This window comes from Lithobates pipiens, unplaced genomic scaffold (assembly GCF_037356315.1).
Source record: "Lithobates pipiens isolate NorthernLeopardFrog02 unplaced genomic scaffold, aLitPip1_a1.2 Scaffold_28, whole genome shotgun sequence".
In the NCBI taxonomy this organism is placed as follows: Eukaryota; Metazoa; Chordata; class Amphibia; order Anura; family Ranidae; genus Lithobates; species Lithobates pipiens.
In genome coordinates this window covers 86,711,960-86,735,707 of record NW_027507789.1, presented here as the reverse complement: position 1 = coordinate 86,735,707, position 23,748 = coordinate 86,711,960, and the positions used below count along the sequence as shown (strand labels likewise).

General features: G+C 47.5%; 1 protein-coding gene across 5 annotated transcripts in view; it reads left to right on the top strand.

The window, feature by feature from the left end:
* Positions 1 to 62: 62 nt before the first annotated feature.
* The window catches only part of RETREG3 (reticulophagy regulator family member 3), a 489,061-nt gene continuing 465,375 nt past the window's right edge, over positions 63 to 23,748 (top strand). For all 5 annotated transcript variants that reach the window (XM_077459456.1, XM_077459453.1, XM_077459457.1 and 2 more), the window contains exon 1: positions 63 to 481. In XM_077459456.1, the coding sequence (XP_077315582.1) occupies positions 234 to 481 (248 nt within the window). In that variant the 5' untranslated portion in view covers positions 63 to 233. The remainder of the gene's footprint in view (positions 482 to 23,748) is intronic.

Sequence of the window (23,748 nt, the reverse complement as noted above, 5' to 3'; positions counted from 1 at the left end):
GCCATGTTATGCGGTGGGAGATAGGTTTGCGCAGGCGCTTCAGTCTCACAACAGTGGTGGGTTGTTTTTTACTGACCTGTTGATCTCCCGGTGTTTTTTTTTTTTTTAACGTAACTCAGACTTGGTATTGTTTTCATAATTGATTTTTTGTGGCCAAAATAATAAGTGTGACGTTATTTTCTAACGTCAGAGACTAAGAGTGACGTCAATGTTGACAACCCGGTGAATTAAAGATGGCGCAGAGAGCAACTGAGGAGAGATCAACGGAGGCTGAATGTTCGGGAGTGAGGAGAACGAGGAGTGGGTGGGGACGGGACTCAGCTGCACAGCACAAAGAAGAACATATCCGAGCTGTGAAGGAAATCTTGCTAGGGACCCTGCGGAGCTACGAACCGCTCGTCTCATACCTGCAGGCCGTACTGGTTTGGGAGAGACCTCGGCACAGCGCACTGCTCCACCTCAGTCTCAACGCTGCGTTCTGGTGAGACGGGACCCTGGCTACCCTATACGTGTATTCCATTCGTATACTGTATTATATTGCAGCTATATACATATGTATATGTGTGTTGTGTGTTTTTTTTTTTTTTTTTTTTTTTTTTTTAAGGAGTTGTATTTCATATATCGCACGTACTGTATTCTATGAGGAGGTATATTCCATTGGAGCTATGGGCTCCATTTACAGAACTTGATCGAATGCTGTATTTAGGTGTTTTCCCAAATGCCACATGCGATCCTGAAAATGTCAATTTACTACTGCTTTATACGGTATTTACCACTTGAAGCAAAAGCGCTTGGCAAATAACACATTGGTGAAAGTCAATAAATAATGAATGCGATAAAATAAGTAAAAAATATTGACAATCTTGAAAGAAAAATACGAGTTTTTCTTAGTTTTTCACCGCTTGCTTACTGCCCACTTTTAACCCATTCCTGCCCAGGTCAATTTTCAGTATTTAACAATTGTGCGGTCATGCTACACTGTACCCACATGAAACTGTTTTTTCCCACACAAATAGAGCTTTCTTATGGTGGTATTTAACCGCTTCGTGCCCTCCCTATAGCGAAAGACGGCTACAGAGCGGATGCTAACTGCCGGGAGGCCGTCCCGTGAGCACGCATCGGGGAAGTTCTGTGCTGGCCTTGTCCCTCGGACACAGCCAGTCACAGATCGCTGTAAACGGCCAATCACAGCGACCGTTTACAGCGCGATCGGCGTATCCAATGAGAGATGATCTCATATGTAAACATATGAGATCATCTCTCAGCGCCGCTCTCCCTCCTCACACAGACAGCGTGTGAGAAGGGAGAGATCAACGGCTGCAGCCGCTGTAAGTTAAAAAAAAAGGAAAAAAAGTGCCATCCTCCCCAGTGTCATCTGTCATCAGTGCAACATAGTGCCATCTGTCATCAGTGTCATGCGTCATCAATGCCACTTATCAGTGCCATCAGTCGTCAGTGTCACGCGTCATCGGTGCCACGTATTAGTGCCATCTGTCATCAGTGCTACGTCAGTGTCACGTGTCATTGTCCTGGTGCTCCAGGGCCTTCAAAAGTGTAATAGGTAGTCAACAAGTTAGATGTGTAATTTTATGCTCCTAGAACATGTGACGGCGCTCCCTGCATGGTGGGCCTCTCTATGTGGCCAGGCTGTACAAAAGTCCCACACATGTGGTATTGTAATACTCAGGAGGAGTAGCAGAATTGTTTTGGGGGTGTCATTTGTGGTATACACATGCCACGTGAGAGAAATAACCTATGGCAATTTTGTGGAAAAAAAAATAAAAAATCTTAATTTTGCAAAGAATTGTGGGAAAAAATGACAACATCAAAAAGCTCACCATTCCTCTTACTAAATACCTTGGAATGTCTACTTTCCAAAAAGGAGTCATTTGGGGGGTATTTGTACTTTCCTGACTTGTTCGGGTCACAAGAAATGAGGTGGGCCACCAGTACATCAGATGTGATCAATTTTGTATGATTCGCACCACAGCTTGTAGACTCTCTAACTTTCACAAAGACCAAATAATATCCACTAATTTGGGTTATTTTTTACCAAAGACATGTAGCAGTATAAATTGTGGCCAAAATTTATGAAGAAAAATTTAATAATTTGCATAATTTTGTCACAGAAACAAAGAAATATGCATTTTTTTTTCAAAATGATCTGTCTTTTTTTCATTTATAGAGGTGATCGAATACCACCAAAAAAAAGCTCTATTTGTGGGGAAAAAAAGGCCAAAAAAATAATTTGGGTACAGTGCTGCATGACTGAGTAATTGTCATTCAAAATGTGAGAGCACCAAGAACTGAAAATCGGTCTGGGCAGGAAGGGTGTTTAACCACTTCAGCCCCGGACCAATTTTCAGCCTAAGGATCAGAGGTCTTTTTACAATTTCGCACTGCACTGCTTTAACTGGTAATTGCGCGGTCATGCAATGTTGTACCCAAACACAATTTGCGTCCTTTTCTTCCCACAAATAGAGCTTTCTTTTGATGGTATTTGATTGCCTCTGCGATTTTTATTTTTTGCGATATAAATGGAAAAAGACCAAAAATTTTGAGGAAAAAAAAGATATTTTCTACTTTTTGTTATAAGAAAAATCGAATAAACTCAATTTTAGTCATACATTTAGGGCAAAATTTATTCAGCCACATGTCTTTAGTAAAAAAAAAAATGTCAATAAGCGTATATTTATTGGTTTGCGCAAAAGTTATAGCGTCTACAAACTAGAGTACATTTTCTGGAATTTACACAGCTTTTAATTTTATGACTGCCTATCTCACTTCTTGAGGTGCTAAAATGGCAGGGCAGTACAACCCCCCCCCCCCCCCCAAATTACCACATTTTGGAAAGTAGACACCCCAAGGAAATTGCTGAGGGGCATGTTGAGCCCATTGAAAAAAAAAAAAAGTTTACAAAAAGTTGTCACTAAATGATATATTGCTCACACATGCCATAGTTATATGTGGAATTGCACCCCAAAATATATTCTGCTGCTTCTCCTGAGTACGGGGATACCACATATGTGGGACTTTTTGGGAGTCTAGCCGCGTACGGCACCCCAAAAACCAATCGCTGCCTTCAGGATTTTTAAGGGTGCAAATTTTTGATTTCACTCCTCACTACCTATCACAGTTTCGAAGGCCATAAAATGCCAAAATACCACAAAACCCCCCCAAATGACCCCATTTTGGAAAGTAGACACCCCCAGCTATTTACTGAGAGGCATGTTGAGTCCATGAAATATTTTATATTTTGCCACAAGTTGCAGGAATATTACATTTTTTTTTTTTGCAAAAAGTTGTCAATAAATGATATATTGCTCACACATGCTATGGGCATAAGTCAAATTACACCCCAAAATAAATTCTGCTGCTTCTCCCAAGTACAGGGAATACCACATGTGGGGGACTTTTTGGGAGCCTAGCCACGTACGGGCCCCCGAAAACCAAGCACTGCCTTCCAGATTTAAATCTAAAACGCTACCAAAAAAAACTGTTAGCGATCGCAGGGATCAGGCCTGACTCTGCGAACGCTGCAGTTATGTGTTTAGTGTTTTGTAAGTGACAGTGATCAATCAATACTGCACTTGGGTGGGCTGGACGGAGGGGCAAAACGCAGGTGCTAGCAGGTATCTGGGCTGATCCTGCTAACAATGCATTTTTTTGGAACCCTAAACTGCTGGGGACGCTAGTATAGATCTGATCAGATATTGATCTGTTCAGATTCTATACCACTACGGGAGGTTTATGCTTTGCGCGTGGGTGTTAGCGGTACTGGCACTAACCTAGCGCTGCCCGGGGCGACGCAGACCCTGACCCTAAAACCTAATTGATATCACCCGCCGAGTGATCAGGGGGTTAAACCTTTATTGGGTAATAAATGGTGGGTGCCCTGATGCTATAACAAGCAAACTAACTAAGCAGAGTCACCCGTAACACTTATACGGTGATGACTGGTGAAAGGGTTAACTAGGGGCAATCAGGGGGTTCAAATTTTTATTAGGTAGTATATGGGGGTCCCTGGCGCTATATAAAAACCTGACGGGGAACCTAAATAACTAACTGGCTAACCAGCGTCACCAGTGACACTTCTACTGTGATCGCTGGTGAAAGGGTTAACTAGGGGCAATCAGGGTTAAAACCATTATTGGGTAGTATATGGGGGTACCTAGCGCTATAAAAACCTAGCGGTGAACCTAAAAAAAACACTAGCTACCTAGCGACACTAATGCAGCGATCAGAAAAATGATCGCTTAGTGACACTGGCAAAAGGGGGTGAAAGGGTTAACTCTAGGGGTAATCAGGGGGTTAAACCTTTATTGGGGGGTGGTAGGGGGCTACCCTGGACCTAACACTAACTGCCCTGACAGTTTTTACTGTTACAACTGACACTGAATGCAGTGATCAGTAAATAAATGTGGGGGGTTGTGTACCTATGTGTGCCTACATGTTAGTGTAGTGTTGGTGCACACTTACTTTCACTTCTCCTCGTAGTCCGGTCAATAAGACCGCCCCGAGGAGAATGACATCACTTCCTCCCTGCTTGTGTTTACTATACACAGTGGGAGGAAGCTTCTCATTCGCCAGGAGCGATCGAGAGGGGCTGGCCAGAAACCAACGGCCATTCCCTCATCCCGGATTGCTCCTGCAGTGAAACGGACCGCCGCATCCAGCGGGAGGGGGTCCGATTGGACCCCACACCCACTGGAAGGCAAGCACGTACATGTACGTGCTTGTGCCTGTACATGCCATTGTGATGACGTACAATGGCATGCGGCGGTCCTTAAGTGGTTAAGTGCCCAGTAGGCAAGTGGTTAATCACCATCTGTTTTTATATTTTATTTTATGCTAAACAAAGAAAAATAGCTGAAAACTTTGAAAAAAAAATACGTTAATAGTTTGTTATAAAATTTGACAAACCGGTAATTGTTCTCCTTCTTTTATGTGCCCTGATGAGGCTGCACTGGTAAGCAATGCTTAGCAGTGTGTGGGACCATTGTCCCATTTACACAAGCCGGTATTCTGCTTATTGTTTTCTTCTCATGCTGTCAACGCAAGGCAAAAAAAAAAGAAATTAATGGGTTTTGTTTACATCATGTGATCAGCTGTCATTGGCTGATAGCTGATCACATGGTAAAGCACTCTGATCGGCCCTTTAACCACTTGACCACTGGGCACTTAAAGCCCCCTCGTGACCAAACCAATTTTCAGCTTTCAGCGCTCTCACACTTTGAATGACAATTACTCAGTCATGCAACACTGTACCCAAATGAATTTGTCCTTTTTTTCGTACAAATAGAGCTTTCTTTTTGTGGTATTTGATAACCTCTGGGTTTTTTATTTTTTGCACTATAATTGAAAAAAAGACGGAAAATTTTTTGAAAAAAAAAATGGTGCAAATCATAAAAAAAATTATCACACCTGATGTACTGGGGGCCTATCTCATTTCTTGTGACCCGAACAAGCCAGGAAAGTACAAATACCCCCCAAATGACCCCTTTTTAGAAAGTAGACTTTCCAAGGAATTTTGTAAGAGATGTGGTGAGGTTTTTGATTTTTTATTTTTTTTTTCCCCCACAATTCTTTGCAAAATGAAGATCCCCCCCCCCCTCCCCCACAAAATTGTCATTGTAATATGTTATTTCTCTCACATGGCATGTGCATACCACAAATAATGACCCAAAATACATTCTTTTTTTTTTTTTTTTTAAAGAGTATTTATTGAGAAATGAAGCAGACATAACATTACATATGCAACAAAGATAAGTACAGTACAGTTGGACCAGCATCGCAGATGAGGTGCGCAAAGAGAGATGAGAGCATATTGTGGCTGCAACATAGTAAACGTATATCACATACTGAAATAGAAGAACCAAATAGAAAGTAATGAATCAAGTAAAAACAGTGCATCAATCTGACAGTAACTGGATGGATCCTGAGACAAGAGTTTGTTGCGATAGCAATATATAGTTAACCAGGAAAATGTCATTTCCCAAGATTAAGTAAAGAAACCTATCATAGGGTCAGGTAAAGCAATTGAATGTAGAGAAGAGAAATAATAAGAAAAAAAAAAAAAGAGAGAAAAATGGGGAGGGGAGGGGGGACACATAAACGAAGAGGCAAAAGGGGGTGAAAGGAGGGGGAGAGGGCAAGGGGCCAGGGGTTCTCGTGCCTAGTCCCAGGGGTGGGAGGTTCCATAGGGCAGTCCCGGAGGGTAGTGGGCTGTTAAGTGCAAATTAGACAGTAGAGGGGGGGGGGGAGAACTGACCCCCAGAACGGTTGTCGAGTGCCATAGTAGAAGAAGGTGAAGTGGTCCAAATTGATAATGTCCACCGGGGGGGAGAGTGGTCGATATGAAGGGAAGCCATAGCGCATAGAAGCGAGACTTCGCTTTTTCGTCCGGGAATTTGCGTTACAACGGTCCTTGTAGAGGAGTGAAAGGAGGTCTTTCTGCGTCTGAGCGACGGAAGGGGGAAGAGATGAAGTCCAGCTCTTTAGAATAGATTTCCTGGCTAGGAGCAAGCAGAGTAGAGCCCAGTCTTTGTGGGAAGGTTTGTAAGGCGTTGGAAGGCACGCTACTTCTTGTGGGAGACCATGGAAGTAGGAGAGGGTCCCAATAACCAAAGATGAGGAGGAGAGGGTCCTTTGGCAATTTCAGTAGGGTTACGTTGAAGATGTAGGCGAGGATCTGGTCCCAGAAAGATGAAATAAAGGAGCAGGACCAGAAGCGGTGAACCAGCGAGGGCCTGTTGTGGAGACAGTGGGGGCACTTGGTGCTGTCCTGGTCGGTGGCAGAGGGAAGGAAGGGAAGGTAAGCCCTATGGGCAATTTTCAGTTGCGATTCTCTCCAAAGTTCGTTGGGAGTTAGGCGGTAGACTTTGTTAAGACATTGCAGAATTTTTTTTTCTACTAAATCCGGGTCAGGAAAGTCTTTCTTCCAGTTGGCGACAGATGAAGATGTCAGTGGGGAAGAGTATCGCTGGAGCAAGGGTTTGTAGATGTCTGAAATTTTATAGGTATCGTCCCTGAGCAGTCGGTCCAAGAAGGTTAAGGTGAAGCGTTTGCGTTCATCACTGCAGATGTCTTTTAAGTAGCTGATACATTGCCTATAATGAAAGGCATGGGCTGGTGTAAGGGAGAACCTTTCTGCTAGGAGTGCAAAAGGCAGAGGGTGGCCAGAGTCCAGGTCACAAAGTGTAGCAAAGCTGGTGATGCCCTTCTCTTTCCAGAGGTGGAATGGCTTGTGGAGAAGGCCAGGGGAGAAAGTAGGGTTCCCCTGTATCGGGAGGTGTCTGGAAACAAAAGGGGGGAGCTTGAGGCACTTCCTGGTTTCCCTCCAGGCTATGGCAGTGTCCCTGAGTAGGAGATTGTGTTGAAGCAGTGGTGGTACCGATTTCCACCTGCAGTGGAGGAGAGCTGTCACCGGCAGTGGGGAGACCATGGAGGCTTCCATAGAATAGTTGGAGTATCTGGAGGATTGGGATATCCAATCCAGGCCAGTTCGCAATAAACATGACAAATTATACAATCTTAAATTAGGCAAGCTAATACCCCCCTCGTGTCTGGGAAGATGCAACTTTTTTAGGGCTATACGTGGGCGTTTGCCCTGCCATGGAAAGGAAGAAAAAGCTGATTCCAGAGTCTTGATGTCCTTGTGAAGAAGGAGCAGAGGCATGGTCTGGAGTGGATACAGTAGCCTGGCAAAACTAACCATTTTTAGAAGGTGGCATCTTCCCAGAAGCGAGAGAGGCAGATCCATCCAGTTCACCATTTCCTGAGAAATTTTCGTGATCGGGGGGGTAGTTGAGGTGGTAAAGGGAGGAAGGCAACTTTCCAATTTTAATACCAAGGTAGGCGATGTGGGAGCTAGCGGTCGTAAAGATAGAGCGTTGCGTCCAGGGGGGTTTGCGGTGGGAACCTATCGGGAGGATTTCGCTTTTACTGTAATTTATCCGAAGCCCCGAGCAGGATCTGAAGACGTCAAAGACCTCTTTGATGGTGTGCATGTCGGAGGCGGGGTCCGACGAGAAAATTAGCACGTCATCAGCAAAAAGGGAGGTGCGCAGATCGTGTTGGCCTATGCGGATACCGTGAAGGGGGGCTTTGTGGGATAAATATCTGGATAGGGGTTCTAGGGCGATATTAAAGAGGAGCGGGGAAAGTGGGCACCCCTGGCGAGTGCCCTTGTGCAGGTGGAATTCATCTGAGAGAACTCCAGCCGCAACTAATTTAGCTGCAGGGGAAGAGTACATGGCTTTGATAAGGTGACAGAAGTGCCCCGCGAAGCCCATTTCGGATAAAGTCATAGAGAGCCATTCAAAACTGACATTGTCGAAGGCTTTCTCCGCATCTAATGTTATAATGGCAAAATCCCCATCAGGGTTGTTTTTAGCATGTTCCAAGGCAGGCATAACCTTACGGATGTTCAGGGTGGCAGTTCTGCCTTTTACAAAGCCAGATTGGGCAGGGTGAATTAGGGAGGGAATGATAGCAGCTAGTCTTGTGGCTATTATTTTGGACAGTATCTTGACATCCAGGTTGAGGAGGGAAATCGGCCTATATGAGCCTGGTTCGAGGGGGTCTTTCCCTTTTTTGGAGAGGAGTTTGATAACGGCCTGGTTCCCAGAGGGGAGATATGGACCACCTGACCAGATGCCATTATATACCTTATGGAGAGTGGGCTCTGTGATGAAGGAGAGGGTTTTATAGAATTCACTGGTGAATCCGTCGGGGCCTGGAGCTTTGGATGGGGTTAGTTTGCGGATCGTGGAGGAAATTTCGGCAAGTGAGATGGGGGCATTGAGGGTTTCTAATTGTTCAGGGGTAACTTTAGGTAGGAGCACACTATCTAGGAAGGAACGAGCAGAGGCGTTATCTATAGGGTCTGGGGCGTAGAGGGCCGTGTAATAGTTTAGCATCACCTTGTTAATTGCTTGTGGGGTGGAGTGCAGGACACCCTTCGTATCTTTAAGAGAGGTGATGTGCGTCGGGTGGAATGTGCCCTTGCACAGCCTCGCTAGGAGCTTACCCGCCTTATTGCCAAATTTGTGGAGCGTTGCGTCGAGTTGGGACCTTTTAGTGCGTTCGAGTGTATCCGCCCAGGTGTCAAAGCCTTGCTTGGCTGCCTGCCATTCGGCTCTATTGTTGGGGGAATCATTAGTGGAGAGGGATCTTTGGGCTAGATGCAATCTCGCGCTGGCTCGTTTATAATGGGACAGGGCGTTCCTTTTAAAGGAAGATGCATAGGAGATGATTCGGCCCCTGAGAAACGCTTTACCTGCATCCCAGAAAAGGTTGGGGGAATCCGAGTGTGGGGAATTCGCTTCCGAGTATTCACGCCAGGATGCCGCCATAAAGTGTTGGAAGTCAGGATTATTGTGGAGATAGGAGGGGAAGCGCCATAGTCTAGGGTGTGGTGGGAGATCTAAGTTGTCAAGTCTAACTATGATCGGAGCATGGTCAGAAATAGCTATGTCAAGCACTTCTGCTTCAGACAAATTGGGGATGAGATCGTCAGATCCAAAAAAATAGTCGATTCTCGAGAACATGTTATGGGGGTGGGAGTAAAAGGTGTATTCCCTGTCTGCTGGGTGAGACAGGCGCCACAAATCGCAAAGATGTAGGGACTCCATGGTGGAGGCAAAAATGGAGGTGGCAGAGGGAGCACTTTTTAACCTATGTCGTGGGGGAGGGGATCTTTCGTCCGTGTGGTGTAGGATGTCGTTGAAGTCACCGCCGACCAAATGGGGGGTTTGGGTGGAGCGGAGGAGCCAGGAGGTCAGTACGCTATAAAAGGACTTGCCAGGGTTATTGGGAGCGTAGACGTTAGTGATCACTAGGTCTTTGGTTCCCAGGCGGACATGCACTGAGAGGAGCCTTCCCTGAGAATCTGAGTGTGTGGACAGTATTTCGCAGGGGAGGTTTTTAATGTAACAGCAGGAGAACACCCGCTTTACGGTTAACGGCATCAGAGCCTAGGACCTTTCCAACCCAGAGTTTCTTCATGCGATGAAAGTCTGGAGTGGATAAGTGGGTTTCCTGCAAGAGGGCAATATCTGTTTTCAATCTTTTTAGGTGCCGGAGGACTTTCATTCTCTTATTGGGCGACCTGAGGCCTTTCACATTCCAGGATACTATTTTCATGTCAGGGGGGCCGAGAAAGGGAATTGGGCCGATGTATATTTATCGTCAGCCGGTGGGCAGAGCAGGACGGGCTTTAGATTAAATAGGAGGGACCCGGTGGGGCTGTGGAACCCGTAAAGTGTGACGGTCAGAGGGGGGACGTAGTCTCCGATAAAAGGTAGGGGGAGGGAGCAGGGGAGGTGGGGAGCAAACTTAAACACATACATAAACAGAAACACTGGAGCGAACTTCGCTTTTTTCCGCATGGAGTCACTGTGTAGGCCAGCCCCCAGTGCACGACCCAGGGCATGGAGCAAAAGCGCCCGGGCGGGAGTAGGAGCAAGGTTGTGACTGTTATGGGAGAGCCAAAGAGGATACGCGCCATGGTACGGCACTAGTCATGCACAGTGAGTCCAAGGGGAGTACAGTACCGTCATAAGACATGTGAGGAGTGAGCTTCATATATACGTGTAGTTTAAAACATTTTAGTATAAAGACCCAGAAAAGCGGGATAGTCCACAAGTGGAACATTATATATAAAAAAAATATGAACCACAAAGTATACATAGAACAATATATAAAAACAAATACACCTACAAAGGTACAAGTGTAACCATAAAGTATAACTTATAAAGTGGCCGCAAAAGCGGCAGGGCCACGTCTAAACAAGGACAGAGAGTCAGTCGAGGCAAAGGTGGCCAAGAAAAACAATGGTGGTGTGACTACTACATAGGAGCAGAGCATAGCATGAGGCCTAATGAAGAGAAAAACCAGGTAAACATCAGGCAGAACAGCAATCGTGCCCGATCGGATATATTAGACTAACAAGGCAACTTACAAGTCTGGCGGACCCGGCGAAAGGGTCACCGAAAAGGTGAGAAGAGGAGGATCCAGGGAGACTGCCATGTCCTCACCGAGGGGTATCACGGTGATGGCGGTCTGGGGCAGAGGGCCTGAAACGTTTGGGCGAGTCCTTCCGTGGGCTCCTTTGGTCCAGGGAGTGATTGAGCGATGATGACTTGGACGGGGTGTGGGGGTGCGAATCCGAGTGAAGAGAGCGTAGAAATGCCTCCGCTTCAGAAGGATCTTGAAAGGTCAGTTGGTCGCCGTTGGGAGCCTTGAGGCGCAGGACAGCTGGGAAGGCCAGGGAGAATTTGAGTTGCATTTTGAAAAGTTCCGAGCACACCTGCTGGAATGCTTTCCTCTTCTTGGAGACCTCGATGGAGTAATCAGCGAAGATTAGGACCTTGATTTCCATCTAGTTGGAGAGAGCGAGTTTGTCTGAACTTCTGCAGGATCAGGGCCTTGTCAGAGTAGTTGAGGTACTTTGCGATTATGGGTCTAGGGGATTTGCGCTCAGGTGTGGCGGGACCCATACGGTGGGCCCTCTCTACCGTGCAGGGGCCCGGGAGGCCCAGGGCTTCCGGGATGCGCACTGCACAAAGTTCAGATAGCTCGGAGGTCTGAAGCGACTCAGGAATGCCAACGAATCGCAAGTTGCTCCGTCTGGCCCTATTTTCCAAGTCATCAAGCTTCTGCAAGATGTATTGGTTTGTCCTGTCCTGGGAGCGTTCTGTGGCTTGGGCCTGGTATAGTTCCTCCTCCATGTCTGACACGCGGTGTTCCAGGTCGTTTAGTCTGGTGTGGTGTTCGCCTATTTGGGCCTTAAGCTGTTGCATGCCTGCATTTACGGCCTTTTCCACCGATGCAGAAATCATAGGGGAAATTAAAGCAGCCACGGCCTGGGCAATGCGTTCCGTAGTGGAATCCCCAGCAGGCATTGTGGGGAGAGTGCCCTGGGATGGAGAGGCTTGAGAAGCCAGCAGGGGTTGTGCAGAGAGAGGGGAGGATGGATCACAGCTCACCTCCATGTCTGTCGTGCGCTGCGAGGAGAAGGTAGCCGAGTAGGCCGAAGCCGGGGCCTCAATTTGCGGCCGCGCCGCGGTTGCGGGCGGCGCTGTATGCGCTTGCGCGCCGGTTTTCTCCACAAATCTGTCCATGGCTATAGGAGGCTATGCCAGAGGTGAATCGATGGGTTCCCAGCCGCTCGGCCAAATTTATAGGCAGATTTTAGGGTCGTGCTGCGGGAGCTGAGGAGAGGAGCCGGAACCGGAAGTGAAAAATACATTCTGCTACTCCTCCTGAGTATGACGATACCACATGTGTGGGACTTTTCCGCAGCCTGGCCACATAGAGGCCCAATATGCAGGGAGCATAAATTACACATCCTAAATAGTTGACTACCTATTACACTTTTGAAGGCCCTGGAGCACCAGGACAATGACACATGGCACTGATGACAGATGCCGCTAGTATGTGGCACTGATGACAGGTGCCGCTAGTATGTGGCACTGATGACAGGTGCCGCTAGTATGTGGCACTGATGACAGGTGCCGCTAGTATGTGGCACTGATGACAGCTTGCAGTGGGGACACTTGGCAGTGGGGTCAGGTGTCCAAGGGACACGGCCAGCACAGAACTTCCCCGATGCGTGCATTGCTGAAATAAACAGGAGAATGTCCAGGGACGGCCACCCGGCAATTGGCGTCCTCGCTGCAGCCGTCTTTCGGCTATAGTGCGGATGCCTAGTGTTTAATCTAATCAGTGATCAGCTGCATCCCAAGGACTCTGATCGCAGAGCGTGCCGCAGGGGCAGCGGGAATAAGTCCATTTATGCCCTCCCGTCTCTAATTAGGCCCGCGCCTCAGCCATCTTTCAGCTGTAGCGAGGGCATTAAGTTGGTAAGACTTTGCAAATGAATAACCTAGGGCTGCAACTTACAATTATTTTAATAATTGATTTGGTTGCCGATTTATTGTTTTGATTAATTGGATAATAATAACCTTAAAAAAATGTGGTGTATAATTAGTTAAAATGTAAAAATAAAATTCAGTTTATTCTTAAATATTTCTATGCAGTGGTAAATACAAATAACCAGCTATATCGTTAAAGAACACCTTGAGCGTGCGCTCCCGAGTCTAGCATTCGGAGTCCATAGAGGCTAAATGCAGGACTCGGCCCCAGTGCCCGTGTCGTTGGAATTGATTGACAGCAACAAGAGCCAGTGGCTGCACTTCTACCAATCTTTCAAATCAACAGCTGAGAACCCTGGGCAGAGAGACCGCATCCCTGTGGGTTTATTTCCAGGGCTCAGTTAAGTAAAACGGGGGGCTGGTCACTGCCAGGTGTTTTTTTTTCACCTTATTGCATAGGATGCATAAAGGTGAAAAAAACATGTAGGTTTACAACCCCTTTAAGAATAACCGACAGAGAGATACTGTATCCCCCCCCCCCCCCCCTTTTATCTTTTTATTTATTTTCCTCCTAGGTTGACAAGCCTGTTAAGAGAAAATGTGGTAACTAGATTTAAGCTTCCTGATAGCTGTAGAAAACTGTGTGATACTTGTATTCAGTTACAGGCTGATTCTGTTTCTACTCTAAAGGAATTAATGGTTTCCATGAAAGAAGTGGTTTCTTCCTTCCAGTCCTTTTAATGATAGGTTAGCAGGGTTAGGTCCTTCCACTTCAACAGCTGTGACAGTGTCCCAGGTTCCTTTGATCTCTGTGAGCTCTCTACATCCCTTAGTGTGAGTTCACTGCAGTCTCTGACCCGTTGGAGGGGGATTACTCAGTTTCTACATCTGACGAGGAGTCCATGTTAGAAATTGAAGAGACTCTTAACACGGCCTAATATCTATTCCCAAAGATATTGAGGAGCTGTTGAAAGCAGTTTATACTTATGAGCAGATTTAGTCACCACAGCACACTCGGTCGGTTCAGAATAGAATGTACAGGGGCCTTCAGGGGAGTGAGCTTAAGTGTTTTTTTCTGTACACCATTCGCTTAATGGAAAGAATGTGAGAGAAGTTTGTTCCAGTCCAGAGGGCAAAAGAGGAGGTTACCCTTTCAGTCGGACGTTGAAGAAAGTAAAGTGTGGGAGGCTTCAGCCTTCTTTCTTGGCCCAGCCCTGGGATCCACATGTATAGCTAGGATGTATGTATAGGTCCATAGGCTAGATGACCTTCTCTGCTCCAACACACCAGTGGAAGAGGTCAGGGAATCTCTCCCCCTGATTGCCAGAAAAGCCACTGATTTGAAAGACTCTGTGAGGTCGGTGGCCAAAACGTCAGCACTAATAAATTGCTCTAGACGAGCAATCTGGTTAAAATACTGGCAGGGGCATCTGACCTTCAAAAATAAGCTTTGTGGTATTTCTTTTCAAGGCAAACTTTTATTTGATTTGGCTTTAGAGGAAGTACTAGCTTGTTTTTCTGAAAATTTTGTCTCAGAAGGCTAAGCCCCAAAGTAAGGCCCGTTCGGAAAAAAAAAAAAGCTAATTTCAAGGCAGGTGGTAAGCAGGCCAAGAAAAAGTGGACTTTTAGCAAAGACAAAGTTAATTGGGGTACTCTTTGCTCCTTCAGCCCCGATCTTGAACTCTGTGATACCAGGTCAGGGGTAGGTGGAAGGCTGACCCATTTCGCCAAGGAATGGGCAGAGTTTACAAAAAATCCTTCTGTCCTCAAGATCATAGAAAAAGGTTGCAGTTCAACCTCCCTCCTCCCTAGAGGTTTTTTCTCACTTGGCTGGCCAGAGACCAAAAGAGATGGCAAGGCATGTTGGATTGGATTTTTCTTTGGGAATCCAAAAGGGTAATTTCCCCTGTTCCGGGAGATCAGAAATTGCAAGGGTTTTACTCTTGTGTTTTCCTGGTAAAAAAGGCATCTGGAGGATTTTGTATGGTCCTCAAACTAAGCCTCCTAAACTGATTCTTAATTTACAGATGTTTCATGATGGAAAGCATTTACTCAGAAATCTGTTGTTGCCAGAAGTACTCATGGTAACCTTGGATCTTGAGGACACTTTCCTTCATGTACCAATATGCCAGGATCATCAGAGTGTCTTGGTGTTTGCAATCCTCACGGAAAACAGCCCACGTCATTGGCAGTTCAGGGGCCTTCCTTTTGGTTTCTCAGCAGCCCTGAGAATCTTTACTAAGATCATGGCCTTTTTTCGTTTACAAAAGATCTCAATTGTCCTGTACTTGGACAACTTTTTGATCTTTTCCTGAGAGAAAGAAAACATTGGTCAGGATCTACAAGTAGTTTTGCAGACCTTTCAAAGTATGGGTTGGAAAATCAATCTGCAAAAGTCTGCTCTGGTTACCTCCCAGAGCCATCTCTTTTTGTGCTGCCTGATAGTTGCCCAAAAGATTTTTGTACCAGAGAAGGTCTTTTCTCCGTGCAGAGTTTCAGGTGCCTTCCCCAGGCCTTCCTTCATCAAATAATACAACTGTTTTGGCTGATGACTGCAGCAATCATGGGAGTGCCCTGGGCCCAATTGCATTCCAGTCCCTTCAGGCATTTCTTCTATGTTATTGGGATCTCAGGAAAAGCCTATTTTATGGATGAGGTCATACATCTTCCAGGAGGCCATTTTCTCAGTCTGTCCTGGTGGGAGCAGCTGCAACATCTGCAGGTAGGGAAGGCTTGGGCCCAGCATTCCTCAATAAAGATTATCACAGAGGCCAGCCTATGTGGTTGGGGAGCTAACTCAGAAGACTGACAGGCTCAGGGATCCTGGCGGCCAGAGGAGACATCCCAGTCTTCAAACTTCAGGGAGCTGTTTTTAAAAAAATAAAAAAAAATAAAAAAAGAGTATTTATTGAGAAATAAATAACGACAGCAATACAGATGCAACAGTATCAAGTACGAAATTGCGGAACCATCATCGCAGATGAGGTGCATAAAAATGGGAGCAGAATGTATCTTTATCGTAATGAACTAAGACTATAAAACTGAAAAAACTTAAACCGAGAGGAGGGCAGTGAAATTAGTAGAACAAAGCAGCAAACTGACAGCGACTGGATGGATCTTGCGTAAGAGATAGTTGCAAAAGTAGTATATATATATAAAACAGGATAATGTCATTTCCCATGAATAAGAAAAACAACGGATCATAGAATCAGGAGTGTTAGATTGGATGTAGAAAAAAAAGAAATAATAAAAAGCGAAAGGAGGGGAGGGGAAGACCTACAGAAAGGAAAATAAAAAGGTGAAAAGAGGGGAGGAGGGGATACGAGGTTTTCATGTAGATGGGGGTTCCAAAGGGTAGTCCCGGAGGTCAGTGGGTTACTGGGCGTGGCTCAAATATTAGATTGGGGGGGGAACCGACCCCGAGGTTGGTATTCGAGTGCCGTAATAGGAGAAGGTGAAGTGGTCCAAGTTGATGATGTCCACGGGAGGGAGAGTGTCAGATATGAAGGGAAGCCATCGCGCGTAGAAACGAGACTTCGCTTTGTCGTCCCTGAAGTTTGCGTTGTAGCGTTCTTTGTACAGGAGTGAAAGGAGTTCCTTCTGCGTCTGGGCGACGGAGGGGGGAAGAGATGAAGTCCAGTTCTTTAGAATGGATTTCCTGGCAAGGAGTAGGCACAGCAGGGACCAGTCCACATGGGAGGGTTTGTATGTCGTGCCGCTTAAGGGCACTTGGTTGTTGATGGAAGACCATGGAAGCAGGAGAGGGTCCCAGTATCCAAAGATGAGAAGAAGGGGGTCCTTTGGCAGTTTCAGCAGGGTAACTTTAAAGATGTAGGAGAGGATCCGATCCCAGAAGGATGAGATGAAGGAACAGGACCAGAAACGGTGTGCCAGCGAGGGCCTGTTCTGGAGACATAGGGGACACTTGGTGCTGTCCTGATCGGAGTTGGATGGAAGGAAGGGAAGGTATGCCCTGTGGGCAATTTTTAGTTGCGTTTCTCTCCAGAGCTCGTTAGGCGGTAAACTTTAAGTCCTTGCAGGATTTTTTCTACTATATCCGGGTCAGGGAAGTCTTTCTCCCAGTTGGCGACTGATGAGGATGTCAATTGAGGAGTAACCTGCTGGAGTAACGGTGTGTAGATGTCTGAAATTTTATAAGTATCGTCTTTGAGCAAGCGGTCCAGAAAGGTTAGGGGGAAGCGTTTACGTTCATCACTGCAGACATCCTTTAAGTAACTGACACATTGCCTGTAGTGAGCTGATGGGAGGGAGAACCTTTCCGCTAGAAGGGAAAAGGGCAGAGGGCGTCCAGATTCAAGATCGCAGAGTGCAGCAAAACTGGTGATGCCCCTCTCTTTCCAGATGTGGAATGGCTTGTGGAGTAGGCCAGGGGAGAAAGTGGGGTTCCTCTGTATCGGGAGGTGTCTGGAGACAAAAGGGGGGAGCTTGAGGCATTTCCTGGTTTCCCTCCAAGCTATGGAAGTGTCTCTGAGTAGGTTATGTTGAAACAGAGACGGTACTGACTTCCAACTGCAGTGGAGGAGAGCTGTCAATGAGAGTGGGGAGACCATGGCATCTTCCAAGGAGTAGTTGGAGTATCTGGAGGATTGAGAGATCCAGTCCAGACTAGTTCGTAACAGACATGACAGATTATACAGTCTTACATTAAGCAGGCTGATACCCCCCTCGCGTCTGGGAAGATGCAACTTTTTTAAGGCTATACGTGGGCGTTTGCCCTTCCATAGAAAGGAAGAAAAAGCCGATTCCAGAATTTTAATGTCCTTGTGAAGGAGGAGCAGAGGAATGGTTTGGAGCGGGTACAGTAGCCTGGCAAAGCTAACCATTTTCAGCAGGTGGCATCTTCCCAGAAGCGAGAGAGGCAGATCCATCCAGTTCACCATTTCTTGAGAGATTTTCGTGATCAGAGGGGGGTAATTGAGGGGGTAAAGGGAGGAAGGTAATTTTCCAATTTTAATGCCTAGATAGGTGATATATGAGGTGGCGGTTGAAAAGATAGAATGTTGTGTCCAGGGGGGTTTGCGAGAGGACCCTATCGGGAGAATTTCGCTTTTACCATAATTTATACGGAGCCCTGAGCATAATCTAAAGACGTCAAAGACCTCTTTAATAACGGGCATGTCGGAAACGGGGTCCGACGAGAAGATGAGCACATCATCAGCAAAAAGGGAGGTGCGCAGGTCATGTTGGCCAATGCGAATACCGTGGAGAGGGGCCGATTGGGACAGATATCTGGATAGAGGTTCTAGGGCGATATTAAAGAGGAGCGGGGAGAGTGGGCAGCCCTGGCGAGTGCCTTTTATGCAGGCGGAATTCATCTGAGAGAACTCCAGCCGCGACTAACTTAGCTGCTGGGGAGGAGTACATGGCTTTGATGAGATGGCAGAAGTGCCCCGAGAAGCCCATTTCAGATAAAGTCATAAATAGCCATTCAAAACTGACATTGTCGAAGGCCTTCTCCGCCTCTAAAGTTATAATAGCAAAATCCCCATCCGGATTGTTTTTAGCATGTTCCAGAGCAAGCATAACTTTACGTAAATTCAAGGTGGCTGTTCTGCCTTTCACAAAGCCAGATTGGGCAGGATGAATGAGGGAGGGTACAATGGCAGCTAGTCTCGTGGCTATGATTTTGGACAGGATTTTGACATCCAGATTTAGGAGGGAAATCGGCCTATATGAGCCTGGGTCAAGCGGGTCTTTCCCTTTTTTGGAGAGGAGTTTTATAACGGCCTGGTTTCCAGAAGGGAGATATGAACCACCAGACCAGATGCCATTGTACACCTTCAGGAGAGTGGGTTCTGGAATGGAGGAGAGGGTTTTGTAGAATTCACTGGTAAACGCGTCGGGGCCCGGTGCTTTGGACGGGGTTAGTTTGCGGATCGTGGATGAGACTTCATCAAGGGAGATGGGGGCATTGAGAACTTCTAGTTGTTCAGGGGTAACTTTGGATAACAACACGCTATCGAGGAAGGAACGAGCTGCAGTGTTATCTATGGGGTCTGGGGCGTAGAGGGCCGTATAATAGTTTAACATCGCCTTGTTAATAGCTTGTGGGGTAGATTGTACAACGCCCTTCGCGTCTTTGAGGGAAGTGATGTGCGTCGGGTGGAATGGGCCCTTGCACAGCCTCGCTAGGAGCTTGCCCACCTTGTTACCAAACTTGTGTAGCATTGCGTCGAGTTGGGATCTTTTGGTTTGTTCGAGAGTGTCTGCCCAAGTGTCGAAACTTTTCTTGGCCGCCTGCCATTCGGTTCTATTGACAAGGGAATCGTTAGTGGAGAGGGACCTTTGGGCTAGATGTAGTCGCGCACTGACCCGTTTGTAGTGAGACAGTGCATTCCTCTTAAAGGAGGAAGCATAAGAAATGATCTGGCCCCTGAGGAATGCCTTACTGGCATCCCAGAAGAGGTCCGAGTGAGGGGAGTTTGCTTCCGAGTATTCACGCCAGGAGTTCGCCATAAAATGTTGAAAGTCAGGATTGCCATGGAGATATGAGGGGAAGCGCCACAATCTTGGGTGAGGTGGGAGATTTAGGTTGTCTAGGCTAACGGAGATCGGGCATGGTCAGAGATAGCTATGTCCAGCACTTCAGCTTCGGACAAATTTGGTATAAGATCGTCAGAACCAAAAAAATAGTCGATTCTCGAGAACATATTATGTGGGTGTGAGTAAAAGGTATATTCCCTGTCTGCTGGGTGGGATAAGCGCCATAGGTCACGCAGATGGAGAGACTCCATGGTGGAAGCAAAGTGGGAAGGAGTAGAAGAAACACTTGTCGCCCTGAGACGTGGGGGAGGGGACCTGTCGTCCGCATGGTGTAAGATGTCATTAAAGTCACCGACAACTAAATGGGGAGTCTGGGTGGTCCGGAGTAGCCATGAGGTCAGGTCACTATAGAAAGACTTGCTAGGGTTATTGGGAGCATAAACGTTAGTGATCACTAGTTCTTTGGTCCCCAGGCGGGCGTGCAGCGAGATGAGCCTTCCCTGTGAGTCTGAGTGCGTGGACAGTACCTCGCACGGGAGGTTTTTGTGGATCAGTATGAGAACACCCGCTTTACGACTAACGGCGTCGGAGCCCAGGACTTTGCCGACCCAGAGTTTCCTCATGCGATGAAAGTCTGGAGCGGATAAGTGGGTTTCCTGCAATAGGGCGATATCTGTTTTCAACCTTTTTAGGTGCCGGAGGACTTTCATTCTCTTATTAGGAGATCTGAGGCCTTTCACGTTCCATGAGACTATTCTCACGTCAGGGGTGTCGAGTAGAGGAGATGGGCCGAATTTAGAGATTTGTCGCCAGCCGGTGGGCAGGGCAGGAGAAGCTTTTGCTTAAATAAGAGGGACCCGGTAGGGCCGTGGGACATGTGAAGTAGGATGGTTAGAAAGGAGACTCTGTCTATGAAGGAAGGTGGGGGCAGGCAGGGAGGGTGGGGAGCAAACTTAAACACATACAAAAACATAAACACTGGAGCGAACTTCGCTTTTTTCCCCGCATGGAGTCGCTGTGTAGGCCAGGCCCCAGTGCACGACCCAGAGGTATAGGACACGAGCGTCCGGGCGGTGAGCCTGAATATGAACACGGGTGCGGCCATGAATTAAGAGCCAGATAGGGCGAGTGTCATGTTGAGGCAGTAGACATGCACAGTGAGTCCAGGAGGAGTACAACACAGTTTAAATAGACACATGAATTGAAGTATCAGACCCGCGTTAACTTGAAACAGTACAGTAAGAGGACCCAAGAGTGGAATTATCCACAGGTATAGCATATAAAAGTATAAACTAGAAAGTATCAAAGACAGTGTATAAAATACAAAAAGAGAAAAAGGCAGGATGCATAAATATAAAAATATAGTATTCTAAAAATATTAAGTGGCCGCAAAAAAAGGAGCAGCGAGAGCAGCGGGGACTCCTGAAAAACCTAGGCCAGGATGCCAAACAAAACGGAGGCGGTCAATAGCACCGATGGTGCGTCTGCTAGATGGGAGCAGAGCTTAAGGCCGATATAACCAAGGATCAACAGGCTAGACAGTGACCAGGCCTGAACGAAAGCATAAAAAAAACATAGTAACTCACAAAGACAAGTCAGGCTGGTGGTCCTGGCGAGAGGGTCACCGGTGAGGTGAGGAGAGGAGAGGAGGATCCAAAGGGACCGATATGTCATCAACGAGGGGTACCCCGATGGTGGGTATCTGGGGCAGAAGGCCTGAAGCGTTTGGGTGAGTCCTTCCGGGGGCTCCTTTGGTCCAGGGAGCGATTGAGTGATGAGGACTTGGAAGGGGTGTGAGGGTGCGTACCCTGGTGTAGAGAGCGGAGAAATGCCTCAGCTTCAGAGGGGTCTTGGAAAGATAGTTGGTCACCGTTTGGGGCCTTCAGGCGAAGGATAGCCGGGAAGGCTAGGGAGAACTTAATTTGCATTTTGAAGAGTTCCGAGCACACCTGCTGGAATGCTTTCCTTTTCTTGGAGACCTCAATGGAGTAATCGGCAAAGATTAGGACCTTGATCCCATCCACTTGGAGAGAGCACGTTTGCCTGAACTTGTGCAGGATCAGGGCCTTGTCAGAGTAGTTTAGGTACTTTGCGATTATGGGTCTAGGGGGTTTGCGTTCTGGTGCAGGTTGACCCATACGATGGGCGCGTTCGACCGTGCAAGGGCCCGGAAGGCCCAGGGCCTCTGGGATGCGCACTGCGCAGAAGTCAGATGGCTCCGAGGATTGTAGCGACTCGGGGATCCCTACGAATCGCAGATTGCTCCGTCTGGCCCTATTTTCCAGGTCATCAAGTTTCTGTAGAACATATTGATTTGTTCTGTCCTGGGAGCGTTCTGTGGCTTGGGCCTGGTAGAGTTCCTCTTCTATATCCGACAGACGGTGTTCCAGGTCATTTAATCTGGTGTGGTGTTCGCCTATTTGGGCCTTGAGCTGCTGCATGCCTGCATTTACAGCTTTTTCCACAGATGCCGTTATCATGGGGGATAATAGAGCGGCCAGGGCCTGGGCAATGCGCTCTGTAGTGGAGTCCCCTGCAGGCTGCGTGGGAAGACTGCCCTGTAGCGGAGGGGCTGGAGATGCTGGCAGTGATTGTGGAGAGGGGGGAGAAGCAGTGCCACAGCTCACCTCCATGTCCGCTGCGTGCTGTGAGGAGAAGGGAGCCGAGTAGGCCGAAGCCGGGGCCTCGATTTGCGGTCGCGGGCGGCGTCGTCGGCGCTCGCGCGCCGGTTTTTTCCAGGAATCGGTCCATGGCTATGAGGGGTGATTCCGGGGGGTGTTTCGTCGGAAGGCCGGCCGCTCAGCAGGATTTTAAAGCCGATTTCGGGGTCGTGATGCGGGAGCTGAGGAGGAGAGCAGTTACTCCATGCGGCGCCAGAACCGGAAGTAACCTGGGAGCTGTTAGTGGTAGGAAAGGCTTTATTTGCTTAGAAACCAAGGGTTCGTGCGAGGGACCTGTTGATATTTTTTCAGACAATGCCACGACAGTGACTTGCCTCAACAAACGGGGATACTCGCTCAGACAGCCTGCTAGTATTAAGTAAGGAGATACTTTCCTGGGTGGGATACAATGTTTTCTCAATCAGGGCGGTCCACATCAGTGGGGCGACAGATGTAGAATATTGTGACAGATCCTATCCCACACTCCGCTTGAGTGCTTCTGTCAGTATACCACTTCCTAAGTCCTGGAACACAAGTTCAATGGATCTGGCTATAGGAATCCCCAAGAAACAGACAACACCAGTCTTGGAGTACATCAGGAATAGCCTTTTATTTGAGATCTCACACCAATGTATACAGCAGGATGACTAAAACCTAACCTAATTAACATGAGCGAATTATCTAATCATTGACCCAGACTAGTTGACTGAGAGATGAGACATTTACAGGGTAAGACTTTACGTTTCCTAGCTCGCTGACTGACTATCTCGTTGACTGACTATTCAATACACATTACCATAAACATCAACACAGGGTTAATTAGCACAAACAACAATATGTGGAATACTCTTTAGGCTCGGTTCACACAGGGGCGACACGACTTTGGGAAGGCAACTTGGAGACGACTTGTGAATGATTGACAGTGCGACTTGGCACTACTTAACAGCGCGACTTGGGGAGACTTACAAGTCGCTCCAGGCCAGGCGACTTTTGTCGTGGCCAATCAGAGAATGAGCTCTGAAGGGGGAACTCCACGCCAAATTTCTGAAAAAAATTTGGCGTGGGTTCTCCCTCCAAAAGCATACCAGGCCCTTAGGTCTGGTATGGATTCCAAGGGGAACCCCCCTACGCCGAAAAAACGGCGTGGGGGTCACCCCCAGATCCACACCAGACCCTTATCTGAGCACGCTACCCGGCCGGCACCCATGTTGAGGACAAGGGCCTCTTCCCGACAACCCTGGCCGTTGGTTGTCGGGGTCTGCGGGCGGGGGGCTTATCGGAATCCGGGAGCCCCCTTTAATAAGAGGGGCCCCGGATACAGGCCCCCCACCCTATGTGAATGAGTATGGGGTACAATGTACCCCTACCCATTCACCTGTAAAATAAAAGTACAAAAAAAAAAAACACAACACACAAGATAAAATACGTTATTGCACAGCTCCGGGGGTCTTCCGTCTTCGGGGGTCTTCTCGCCGGACTCCTCCGCTATCTTCTTCTAGCTCTTTTGCTAGCGGAGGAGTCCGGCTTTCTTCCTCGCCGCCGGCCTCTTCTTCCGACTTCGGGGGTCTTGTCCCCCTCTTCGGTTCTTCTGCCGGGCCACCGCGCCTACTTATAGCTCTTTTACAGGCGGTGGCCCGGTCTTCTGTCGTCGCCGCCGCCGCCTTCCGTTCTTCTCCAGGAGATGTTGACTCAACGCTCTCTCTGGC